Genomic DNA, 13,583 nt, shown 5'->3' on the forward strand with positions numbered 1-13,583 from the left:
TCAATTTTCTAGTAATTTTCGAAAGACGTGTGAGTTGCAGATTAAATTTTCTAGTCATTGCAAAATCTCACCATTCATTCCCGACACTAATTTGGGGCTTGAAGGGGAGGGAAGCAGGGAACAAAGGAAACGAAGAACGAGGGATGGAAACAAGCAGGGAAGGAAGCACAGCCACCAATACTCATCTTACCTACCCAACCTTACCTACCTTAACACCACCTACACTTACACCTACACTTGCACCTACACAACTTCCTGCGAAAACATCATTCCATCTAATGAAATACTCTGCATACTTCTGTTGTTGCAGGTAAGGGTAATAGTCATAAACCTTCATTCCGTCTACCCATGGCTCATTATGCAATCCTTTCCAGTCCCTGGTACAGGCCAATATGTAGAATAAGTATGAAGACATGTAAAAGTTGGACATACCAACAAAGTTGCTCAAACTCTCATGAAGCCTTTCAGCGATAACCTGAGCCCAGTCAAGGTATTTCTCGCCAGCTAATAACACCTAGATATAGAAGTACATCCAATCCTCCTAGTAGAAAGAGTGCAAGTTTCCTTTAAGTCTATTTAGCAGTATGACGATATCTCGCACCTCTGTGATGAAATGTTCCCTGGTAAGAGGCTTAGGTAACTGGGACCCCCCTTTTTGAACCTTCAGAAGCCAATTCCTTGCAATAACGCTTCTATTTTGTGCTTTTCTTCTCAGAGAAAAATGCATATGAGGTCCCAATCGACCAGTCCTCGTATGGCTCCTTATGTGGGATCCCCATCGCAGCCATTACTGTCTCTCTGTTAATCTCCACCAACAACTCGCCACTACTGTTTCTAATGCACCTGTTATCAGCGTCATATCTGTTCATGCATGCTATTACCAAATCTGGACAGGGAGCAGCGGTTGGAAAAACAACGGCTTCCATTAGGCCACTTCTTACTATCCTCTCCATCGTTGAACTTGCTCCAGGGTTTTTTAGCCCTTTCTAAGAAATCTCCCAAGTTAGCTTGGGCCAAAGAGGTGTCGTCCAACTCTGGAAGTATACTCACCAAGCATGATGTTCGACCAAGTTTTGGAAGTATTGGCCTCATTGAGGCCACTTTTACATTAAACAACAATTCCTAAACAGGACAAAATTCTATTCCAAAACAAAAGATCTCTCCTACTTTGACCGACCTTCTGAGCTAAAAACACAGTACAGGGAGATTATCAAGACTCACCTGTAACCACCATGAGATCTGTGAAACCTTCGGCAAAATGGAGCTGAAATTACCTTCAGCGTCTCTGGCTCCTTCAATAATAGCAGCTACAACTTTTACAATTTTGAGAATTCACATGTCTTTTTAAAACAAACGGGAAAACAACTGAGAAAGATCTACACACGCCTCATAATGATTCATTCGAACGTGTGAGATAACAGTGATATGATAGGAACCTGACACTTTCTTAATTACCTATCAACTCCGCACAAACGGTCAATACTTTCATGATTTCTTTCTAAATTTAGAATTTTAAACTATAAGATGCTGGGAATATCTTTTTTGCCGCGCCACCTTCAGTGTTATTAAAGTCTTTAGAGCCAACTTGGAATGAACCTTTTGAACCTTGAACCAACTCGTGAAGAGTTTAATGGTTCAAGTTCAATTCGAGGAGATAGAACAAAGAATTCTTAACCTGCGGCTCAAAACAACACCGGGAACGAGCAAAGACCTTTAACAAACAGAAAGGGAAGTTTTGAACCTTGAACCTTGAACCGATTTGTAAATAGTTCAAAGTTCAACTTCAAAACCGACTTAACACGTTCACATCTGCTCGTTAAATAACATTACATAGCCGCGACTCACGCAAGAGAACCGGTTGAACCTTGAACCTTCAAAGTTCAATACAAATTACAACAATGCGCTTGCCTTACCATAATACAAAGCCACGAAGAGCATTCCTTAAAGCGTGCTTTGAACTTTGAACCTTTGAACTATGAAAAGGTTCAACGACTTAGGTTCAAAGAAAGGAAACATAAGATCGAAAGAGGAAAGAAACACCAAAGGCGATCTCTGAGTTTGAAATCTTAATGAAAAATTGAGGGGGTGATAACAAAGCTCTAGGAGTTTTCCAAGATATGAAGGGATTTTAAATACCCAAACATTAAGTCACCATTTTGAAACCAGCCAGCAAAGTATATTAGCTTTCATGATCTACAAAGAAATCACTTAGATAGTGAGGTTGTTTTCCAAACAAGGATGGCGTGCCTTCTAAGTGAGATTTCCTTTCTAAATGAGGACATCAAGCCTATCTTGTCATTCACAAGTCACAACTAATGTTTCAGATGTTAGGCAAGGAAATGCTTTAGAGAAAAAAATATACTAATGTTTCAAATGTTAGACAAGGAAATGCTTTAGAGAAAAAAATATCAAGATTGTTTAGATGAGAACTGGATATTTTTGAACTTGCAATTTTTTTGGATAAAACTATAGAGCTTTTAACATCAATATCAGGTCACACTCTTTTGTCCATCGTCAGGATGAGATTGGCAGAAACTTGTGAAGATAAAAGATTCTAAACCTTCTAAATAAAGTTTTAAAAGCTAATAAAATGCTGTAGGGGTAAAAATTAAATTAAAATAATCAAATAATTGGGAAGAATGAGAAAGGCTGCTATTGTATTTACTATTTAGAGATAATCGTTGAAAGGCAAATAAAGGGTTTAAAAAAGCAGAATTGGAATTAGTTAAAAACATAAAAGCAGAGTAGCCAGAAACTCCTTTGTCCCTCCCCGGGCATGCGTATCCCTCCGAAATGGATACATATCCAATACAGCCTGGATACACAGTCGAATATTGTACCCATGCATGTCCAAAAAACCTTCATTTCCAACCATGCTGGATACCATGTGATTTAATTGATTTAAAATTTCACGTAAATCTTCCTAAATTTAATTTTAAAAAACTTCATGCATAAAAAAATAAAATTGGTATAAACAAAACCTACAGCAAATGAGAAAGACAAATGAAATGTTTTTCTATTTTAGTGACTCATTTTTTGGGTTATCTTCCAATGCAACTCTACTATTTTTGCATTTTGTAAAATTTTAAATCAACTTATTATTATTTATGTAGCAATAATGTGTCTATATTACTTTTGAAGTGATGAAAATATCCTTGAATAACTTTGGAAATTGTGTTAAATATATGTATTTGTTTTATTTTATAAATGACGTATCCGGCCGTATCCGTATTGGGGATCTTAAAAAATGGCCGTACCCGTATCCATATTTGTATCCGTATCCGTGTCCAAGCAACTTGCATAAAAGTAATGCAAAAAGTGCAAATGTGGAGATATATATATTAATTGAGATATCAAGTAATTTATGGCTTAATAAATAGTAAGAAAAAGATAGCAAAGCAAGAGTTACAAGAAAAGTAAACAGAGACTATAAAGTTAGAAGGACAATTAGGATAAGAATCAGGACATTGTTCTTTTACCAGTTCCTTGTTTTCTTCTGCTGCTTCGTGAGGCCAACAGACTCGTAGTGATTTTGCAACTCAGTCTAAAATGTTCATCGATGTCTGGAGGCTATTTTAGTTGATTTAGCTTGATTTTTGTGGACAATATGTTTGGAATTGTATCTTAGGCAGAGTCAAATCTGTCTTCTTGTAAATTATTTTTATTTTTAATTCTTGAAAACTATGTATGCTTTATATATAACAGATTACAATTAGGCGTGCTTTAGTATAGCATGTGCATAAATTTGGCTTCTTCAATCCCAATCATGATCTGATAGAGATATTTATTATTTTCTATCTTGTTCAATATGTATTATTGGAAAAAAGTAACAGGAGAAATGGATAACCTGATTATTTTACAACTTGGTGTTGGGAAAAATTTGAAGTTATAATCTATGTTCTATGGCATTTCTGCAATGGGGATGCCAGTCCAGGACCTAGCCTTGGGGTCTTCTGTTGTAATTAAAACAGTGAAATTTAAATTTTTCTTGCTGCTATACTTGAATCAATGAACAGTAAACATGAATCTTAAATTAGATTTATTATGTGAATGTCTACATCTTAACCTTGATGCATTATGTGAATGTGCAGATGACATCAGATTTAAGTTTACACATTCACATGATGCATCGAATTTGAGTTTCAATGTTCTTTGATTCAAGTATAGCAGCAATAAAAAATTCTCCAACTGAAGTTATTAATTGTGACTTGTGGTTGTTCTAGAAATGCTAATTACTAATTCATTAATAAATTGCTATCTCTGATATATTTTTTTTAAAATCTATTTTCAAAATTTTGTTTCAAAGTTTCCCATCCTTTCTTGCTTTCAACAATAAGTTATGAAACCATTTTGCAGATGGCCCTCCCAGTGTGTCTGTAGCTAAATCAATTTTTATTTTATCAGTTGCTATCCCATCAAAAATTAAATTTTTTTCTAAGTCACTAAATGGTTGGTGGAACTGCTGATTTATCTGTATTGAATTTTCAAGGTTTATGGAGCATACAATGTTAAGGCTCTATCTTTCCCCTTTTAGATGTCTGTTGTTCTGTTCTTCCTTTTGCTGACTCTTTTTTCTTGCATCTGTTATAGAGAATCCCGAGTGGTGGTTTCTGCCTCATATCCTACACACTGACATTGTTATTGAATAGATAATTATCCTAGTTTTTTAGAAATTTGATTTGTATCCAATTGGTAGATTAAGACTTTGGATAATGCCAATATTTTCTGCATGTGGATAAAGGCGCATATGCTTTGTGCTTTCTTCCCAGTCTTCCCATTAGAAATTGATCTGATTTCTACAAATCTCGGGCAATCATCTATTGAAATTTGAAACAGAAACCATATTAAGGATGTGAGGCGGTAACTGCCACTCAGTATTTAGGGCTACTTCTCTACGTCATTTGCTAAAAAGAAAGCCTTGTGGGTGGTTCTTTCCTGTGCAATTGGAATGATCTGCATGTGCTTTGAATTTTATTTCGTTTTCCTTTGAATGTGACATTGATTTCTTCTCAACTTAGAGCTCTATAGCCTCCAATCTCAGCTGCTATTTCAGTTCATCAATATGAAGCCATTCAAGGGACAGTGTTCTGTCATAACAGTAGCATTGATTCAAGTTTTGAGATTCTCACAGGTAGCATAACATCACGTCTGGGTACAACTGTATGATGTGTTTGACTCCAACATTTTGAGTCTGCTTTGAGACCCCTCTTCAGGGAATTAATAAATCAAAGATATGTTTTTCACTTTTTTGGGATTGCTTTAGTTCTTCCTTTAATCTATTATGTAATAGGTATTGAGTTATTATTGAGGCAGTATTGATTTTTATAACATGTAGAAATACAGTTTAACAATCACAGATTCACATAAACATAGATAACAAACATTTTGTAGAATGTGATAGCTATTCTACTGCATGAAAGCTGATAGTGAAATATAAAAATGTCCACATTCTAATGTTACCGAAGATTACCTTCCTGAGCAGTATAATTTTGAAATTCCTTGAAGCTATCCATTCATGACTGAGACTTCAGTCAATATTTCAACAAACAGTTAATTGTTACTTTGTGAAAGCTACCAAAATTTTTACCAATTCACTTCTTAGATCAAAAGGACTTCCAGACTAATAATGTTTGAATGCAGTCCTATGAGGCTTACAATATATGTCCTTGATGGTCTGCAGAAGATTAAGTTAGAAAAAACAGTGAAAACTGAAATTAATAGAAAAGACAGAAAAACTATGTTACCCGGGGATGCGTCCCCGGTATTTTTTTCAGCCGTCCCCGTCCTGGGGAGAGGGGACTCCTAGGGGACGTCCCCATAACTTTTGCATATAGAAAATGAATTTTGACAATGAATTCTATAAGCAATTTGACTTTGACTCTCAATTTAACACAAATTTGCCATAAGAACTCTACTAGTTCTTATATGTAAGGTTCTATAATGGATATGTGCATTTTTTATCCATGTTTTCATATGAATATTTTAAATTTCCCTATTTATTTTAATTTTCCCCACTTTTATATAGCCGTCCCCTAGCCGTCCCCAAAATTGGCAAAAAAAATCACCTTCTCGGAAACGCGTACCCCGGTCCCCTGCCGTCCCCGTCCCGGAAACTTGGGTTAACATAGCAGAAAAAGCATTTAGATATCATTATTATATATTGTTTTTTTATTCGAAACTTGACACTCATTAGATATATTTGCATGATCATACATAGCAGTAGAAATTGTTTGTGGAAAAAGTCGGCAAACCAAAAGTATAAGATTTTTTGAAAAAATGAGGGGAAAATTGGATTTAAAAAAAATGTAAAACATAGTAGAAAAAGAGACAAAAACTACTTTCTTTTTGAAATATAAGGGCATTTCCATAGCATAGAGATATAAAGAGAATAAAATAGAGAGTTTAACCTATGAATTGTAGAAAATAGGATTTATTGTTTATATTCATATTGTTGATTTAATTGCATAGTTACAGTTTACAAAATTTGAATTACATTATAGTTTGTACAAAGTCAACCTATAAACTAAGGACAAAGTTCCAAAAAATCAACCATAGCCAATGACTCTTGCTACTACAAATAGAGCTATGCTAGAGGGCTGTAGGTCTTGATGATGAAGCTTCTGGTTTATAGCCTCTCCTAAGTTGTTTCAACTTCATGACTATCCAAGTTGGCCTCTAGGATCTCAAAATCCTTAGGCTCAAGAAAGTTTAAAAAAATACAGTTTCCTTTGTTGAGTAGACATCATAAATGACAAAATTGGAATCAACTAGTTCATGTTGTGATTTAATAGTACTTGCAATTTCTAGAATAATGTCAAAAGAGAACTATATGAAGAGTGTAAAAGGGAAATTATATGACAAAGGAAGCAATCGCAAAGTTCAACTAAATAGGTTTTGAATCAAATAGCTCAAGATAGAGTAATATAAAATGCTTTTGAAACGGAATCTAATATCTCAAAAGACCGTAAATGATATCGAAATGTTCTAATTAATAACTATTTTAACGGATTTGTAAAACAGTAAAAGGATTGTTAAATATTTTTCCATTAGATGATAAAAATCCGCTAGTACAAAAGAAGAGAGCAACTATTTGAGCCACAATATTAGCTATTATTATTCAAGTAAATTTTCCTTGATTTTGCCTATAAGTGGGATGATGGAAGTAAAAACATTGATGGACTTTGAGTTGAGAATTTGAGAGATTATAGTTACAAGTTTCAATGGAAAATCAAAGCATGAGGAACATTACCTTTCAATGGGACAATTTCTGCTGAAATCTATCTGGATCGTTAAAGAAATTATATGAGGCCTGCTCCGATAGGAATCAAGAGAAGCCCACAAGATTAGGTTAGGACTTCTCTCAAGACATGTATTAGTTTGCCTGATACCTATTTAACATGCATGGATTGCTACCCTATATATGTCTAAACTTAAAGCATACATGTACTGCTATTGTACTCCTTGTAGGGCTTATGAACCTCCATGTATCTTCACCAACTTACAAAACATTAAGCCTCCAGAATATATAGGAAATTTAAATATAACCAAAACAATCCTTCATGTTGATATAAAATATTGCTACAATTGAATTTTTTCAGCATTTTAAGCTCATTTTTATCTTTTTGTTAGGAAATTTTGCTTCTGATTTCACAATGTTTATATACTGTTCTATATATGCTTCTACTCCCCACTTGATTTTACAATTTTCACGACCTTACCTTTTTGTCATTAAAACTTGATGGTCAATTTCAAATTGAAGCTCCAAATTATCACACTTCGTTAGTATCTGAAAAGGAAATTTGTTCCAACCTAACTTTGATAATCTAACAACTACCTTGGTACTATTGTTGACAACTGAAATGTTAATTTTTTTTGAATAGTTAGGATCACAAAAACTCCAATAAAATAAACCTTTTTAGGTTGATATCAAGCCAATAAAGTTTAGTTTCGGGTGGAAGCCTTACTTAGTATTTATGATATTGTCTATTATTTCCCACTAAATTGTGTCATTGGATTTATATACATGGGAAGCATTACTATGAGCCTAAGACAAGTTACAGTAGTGTGGAATATAGAGAGAAAAACAATATATCTCTTAACTATTCCATGTTGATGTCCTTAACATCAAACATAGAAACATACCAAAGAACGTATCTCTATTTTAATGTTCTTTACATCAAATAGAAACATACATGAGTTCAAGGTTGCCTACTTGCGATTTGCCTCAGCAAATTGATGAAATCTGACGAATCTTTGGTGGTGAAGGATGTCTTGATGGCCAGCGCTCAGTTCTATGCTAAAATCAATGAAAAAACCCGGTTAAATAGCGATTTGTGTAGTTATAGTTTCGTGTTGGGTTGGTGGATAATAAATGCATTTCTTGTGCAATTTTAAACCCTTAAAAATTGTTGAACATTGTTGTATGTTTTGGGGGAAAAATCGTTTCGACTGTAGATTTTTAAAAAATTGCGATTTTTGCAATTTTTTGAGGATTTATGCTTCTATATGATCATATATAATATACCAATTAGATATTCCACAATCGTCTTCTGTTAGATTCAAATTTTGATGCTTATTGCCATCATTGAATGAGAGCTCTAAATTTATTGTGTTTTTGTTTGTAATGCAGTTCCTTACAAAGTTTAATGATATTATATTAAAATGAAAAGTTATATAATCTGGCAAAGAGTATTTCTGTACAGGAAAAGTGCTGAAAAATAGGTATCAGGATAGACATCTAAATAATCTTAAAATGGATGTGTATCAGTATGACCAATCAAATGATCAATACAAGAAACACTGGCTTATCTAGGATGCTGGGTACAATTTTCTGAGGAAACTTCTATGCACAGCATAATAATACTTAGAAAAATAACCTTAATATCAACATTATTCACATAATTAGCAATAAAATAAACAAAAAAAAAGCCAAACTCTGCATAATTAATAAGATCTTGTGTTTCTAAAATGATATTTATACATTAGTTAGGTTTAAAATACATGAATGGTCAATTTAACATATTTATTAATTACATGAACAAATCATCAAATTGTGTCAAAATCATTTCTCGGTTTAGTAGAACCTGATACAAAAGTAACTGTGTCAATGTGATTAAATCCATTATATGAATCTTGTGTAGGCAAATTTCCCTCTTATCATCAACTGATGAAAGATGGGCAAACTTATCTACCCAAGCATCCAAGTTGCTTTGGTTCTATATCCAAAGGCATAGTTGACCCTTGCTTGAAGTTGGGTAGTTTGTCTAATAGGAGGCACGAGTTAGAATGCACAAAGACCAATTCCTCTGATTTTTTGGCTGCTAACTTGGCCCAATTAAAAAGGAGTATAAAGAAATATTTACTTTTGTTCTTCTCATCTGAAGATACAATTGCATAGTTCTGGTTTAGATGGAGCTGGATTAGTTTAGTAGGGGTTAGGAGTGTGGTAATTTAGGTTTAGTTTATTTATTTATTTTAATTACAACTTAAAGTAACACAACTGCAGGTTGTCCATGGAATTCTGAGAGCACCTTCAAATTGTTCTGAAAATGCTTTCAATTTTCAATGGTGAAGCATAAAATATTTTTGTACCTGGCATGTTGCTGGTGCATAGGGAGGGTGGGGTGTCTGGGTCTACTCTGGCTTTTTCTGCAACATAGACAGACAAAATTTACAAGGCTATGTTGAAATATGGCTTTTTTTTAAAGAAAAAATTTAAAGAGGAATTTTAATGGTTTTAGATTGCATGAAGCATGTAGAAAATTTTAATTGAATTGTCATGGGATAGACGTAGAGTTTAAACTATTATATGTACTATGATGTATTTGTTTGTTCAAACAGGAAGACCTTAAAATTTCTTAAAAACAATAAAGATAATTTGAATCTAATTTAGTTGTTGTGAAGTGGTATCATCTCTGTTGCACAAAGTAACATAAGAGATGTATGTGTGTGAGTTTCATTAGCAAAGTCTGATACAAGAACTTGAGAAATTCTCCAAATAAAGGGAACTGGGTTAGGAGGCACATAGCTGATTCTCGTCATAGCTATTTCTTTGCAAAGCAAACTAATTTAGTTTCTGGATTAGGAGCAAATATTTTTTCGTAGAAAGCTATTTGGAATTTTCTTGAGTAACAATCTTTTTCTTTTCCTTTTTCATCTTCTTGTCCGTTGACTGTTTTTCTGGTTCATTTTCTATGTCATCTCTATTTTTCAAACAGGATATTTTCCCCATGATTCCTGGGGATACAGATTATCGAATATTTGCTGAAGACTATGGGGACATCCCAGGATTGGATATCATATTCCTTATTGGAGGCTATTTTTATCACACTTCATATGACAGGATTGAAAATATTTTGTATGTTTCTTTTACATACTTTAGAACTAAAGATGCATAAATTTCAGTAGAAAATAATTCAAAATGAGAATATCTTTCACATAGGTGTTTTCCTGCAGTACTCAGTTTTTAGGAAAAGTCCCATGGTATCATCCCATAGTTATTTACTATATTTGATAATTATAATGTTTGGAATAGCTATTGCAGAATGTTGGGTCATTCTTCCTTTTTATTTGCTTATGAGTAGATCCTATGGTTGCAGACCTGGAAGCATACAAGCTCGGGGAGAGAACTTATTTAGTGTACTGAAGGCACTTGCTAGTTCTTCAGAGCTACAAAATGCCCAGCAAAGAGCCGATAAAACATTTGTAGCAAATGGCACCCTTGGGGATCGACCAATTTTTTTTGACTACCTGTCCTGGTTTATGGTAGGATGTAACTGAGTATTGGTACATATTAACAAACTGATATAATTTCCATATCACTTGAAAGTTTTCCTTTTTTAGGATATATATATATATCCTCTATTTTCCATGCTTTCCATAAAGATTTCTTATCTTTAAAAGTATGTATTCTCAATATTTTTTTTGTTTCGTTTATGTATGTTGATCTCAACTTGACAAATATTAGTTATCCTGAATAGTAAGTCTAATAAAATTGTATCTTCATTCAGTATGAAATAGTTGATACTTGCTAGTAAAGAACAATTGTGATATTATAAGTTGCATATTGGACTTCATCAACAAGCAATGAAGCTCATAACTTTGCAAAAGTTCTCACAGGATGCCGAATTGGGATTTCTTATATACAGGTCTTTTATTCAAAGGAAACTTCCATGATATTACATCTCTTACCTATGGTAATTGTTCTTGTTGCTCTCTTGTTTCCTATGTCCTCCAAACTCAGTAATCTCTCCAGGCTCACAAGGCTTTGGTATACAATAAAAGGTATGCTACTGCCACACTTCTAACTAGGCTTAATGGATGTTTGGGACTTGTTTCTTTTGTCTTTTTGAATTCCTGAACTTTTATGCATATTTTTTGGTTGGCATGGCAAATATGCATAAATTTTCTACTATAAGCCATTTTTCTCCTATGACTTTCAGATGCTATATACATTTCCTAGCGTATGGTTGATGTTTTCATCCATTTATAATGATTAAAATGGTAATACTTTTAGCATTCACTAAAGTTTCCTGTATCAACTAGAGCACTGTTTAGATAAACATAACTAACATGTATTTCTATTGGAATCCAACTTGAGAGGAGTTCAACCTTTGCAAATGCTTCTCACTATCTTTATGGAAGGGCAGGTGTCTAAATTAAAAAGAAGGTCTTTAAATCTTCAGACAAACAGAACTGATTATGTTAATAATCTCATCTAAAATGACTACAGTTACCAATAGTTAGGTAATGACTGGGAAAATTGTTTTAAGATAACTGTCAAATCCTGACTGCAGTTACTTGGGGAGTAGCGGGGTTCATAATAATGTAATGCATCGCTCTTATAAGATACCCAAGTTATTTTAAATCCTTCAGAATGATTTTTGTTCCCATGATTGATGAATGAGGTTTTATTGGAGAAAATTATAAATGCAAATTTATCAAATCATAAACATATTGATGACATTTATCAAATAATTCTGCTTTGTTTAAATCCTTTATCCCATCTTTTTTTTTGTTGGAAGGCTTTTTAGTGAGTGAGCTAACCTTATTATATATAAATATGGTTGGTTGCTGAAGTGACTAATTGTTGGCTTAGAATCATGAAATTGCTGGAAGACAACAGGGATATTAAAAAAATGCTGAACTCCACATGACATAAGTGTCGGAAGGAGGGGCTGAAGACTACACTTGCACTTCCATTTGTAATCAATACAGAATTTTTATGCTGTATGATTATAACTTTAATACTAGAATGCACAATTATGCATATCTACTAGTCAAGTAAAACTTTTCAGATTGGATTTGCTATGCGTATCCTACATACGGAGATCTGATTAAGCACTGAAGTGTAATGTCCCCACTTTGAAATAGAATTTAATAATAAATATTATTAATAAAATTAAAATACAAAAGAATAAAAATATAATTAAAATAAAAATATAAAAGAATATAATTAAGTATAATTAAATTTTAATTAAGTTAATGAATGGTCAAAAGACATAAAATGAAAAGTTGTGACTCCCTCAAACATGAGATATAAAAGGGAGAAGAGAACCTCATTTGAGAGAGGGATGATCTGGGAATCAGAAGTGCAGATCTGATTTAAATAAGAAGTGCAGATCTGATCATGAAAGGTTGTGTCCCTTTCAAAGGGCAGATATAATGTAGAGTTGCACTATTTCAAAGGGTGCTAATGGTAGAAAGGTTGTGTCTCTTGCCAAAAGGCATACATGATGAAGAGGTGTGACCTCTCCCTCACATGTAAAGATATAAAGGAAGGGAAAAGAAGAAAAACACGGGGAGATTATTGAACCACGGAGAAGAGACTGGAAACCGGGTAAGAAGGAATCAGAAATGCCATCTTCAGCAGATCGAAGGCGCCATTGATATCAGCAACTAAGCATCAATACTCACCATATTAGTTAAGACTGCAGAAGCAGGGATTGAGGTACGTAGTATCCATATATGATAAGTTGTATGATACATATCTATAAGTAAATATTTGATGCAATTGATTCCAAACTGAATATATTTATGAATACAGTAGCATTATTTATTTAGATGTATCCCATATGAAATGCATGCACTTGAAGAATTATTCCAATCTGTTTGCTGCATCCTGTGAAGAGGTTTGAGGTGTGATCCAGGGGTAACGAGGGGCTCTCAAGTGGTCATAAGGGCCCATGAAGTCAAGGAACCAGATTACACTCTCCATACCGAACTCACAAGATGTTTGTATGGGTAATGAGCTTGAAGGGATAGCAACATGGGCCGCCAAGCCTAGCAAGGAGGTTAGAAGAAACCATTCCTTGGACTTGGTAGACAATCGACCCGAGCAACCCTTTCATGTCTCATATACCCACTCTTTCTGTTGCTACATTAGAATATATTATAACAGATTAAGAATAAGGGAATACTAGGAGGGAAAATACAAGGAAGCAAGAGCAGTAGGCTCCAACTGGTATGCCAACCCCGAGTTTGGGCCAAGAGGCCAAGTTGATGAGGTCCTTGGTGCTCTTGGGCTTGTTGGAGAGGGATAGACTCGAGGCGCTTTGTGTGATTCTCCTTGAGCTCCATAATGG

The 13,583-nt window shown here is 34.1% G+C and overlaps 1 protein-coding gene across 3 annotated transcripts in view; it reads left to right on the forward strand.

Annotated features, from left to right (window-relative positions):
* Nucleotides 1-13,583, forward strand: part of LOC131041381 (uncharacterized) — a 145,608-nt gene that overhangs the window by 43,367 nt on the left and 88,658 nt on the right. For all 3 annotated transcript variants that reach the window (XM_057974432.2, XM_057974433.2, XM_057974434.2), the window contains 3 exons: nt 10,218-10,357; nt 10,599-10,764; nt 11,148-11,283. In XM_057974432.2, coding sequence (XP_057830415.2) covers nt 10,218-10,357; nt 10,599-10,764; nt 11,148-11,283 — 442 coding nt within the window. The remainder of the gene's footprint in view (nt 1-10,217; nt 10,358-10,598; nt 10,765-11,147; nt 11,284-13,583) is intronic.

This window comes from Cryptomeria japonica, chromosome 3 (assembly GCF_030272615.1).
Source record: "Cryptomeria japonica chromosome 3, Sugi_1.0, whole genome shotgun sequence".
NCBI lineage: Eukaryota > Viridiplantae > Streptophyta > Pinopsida > Cupressales > Cupressaceae > Cryptomeria > Cryptomeria japonica.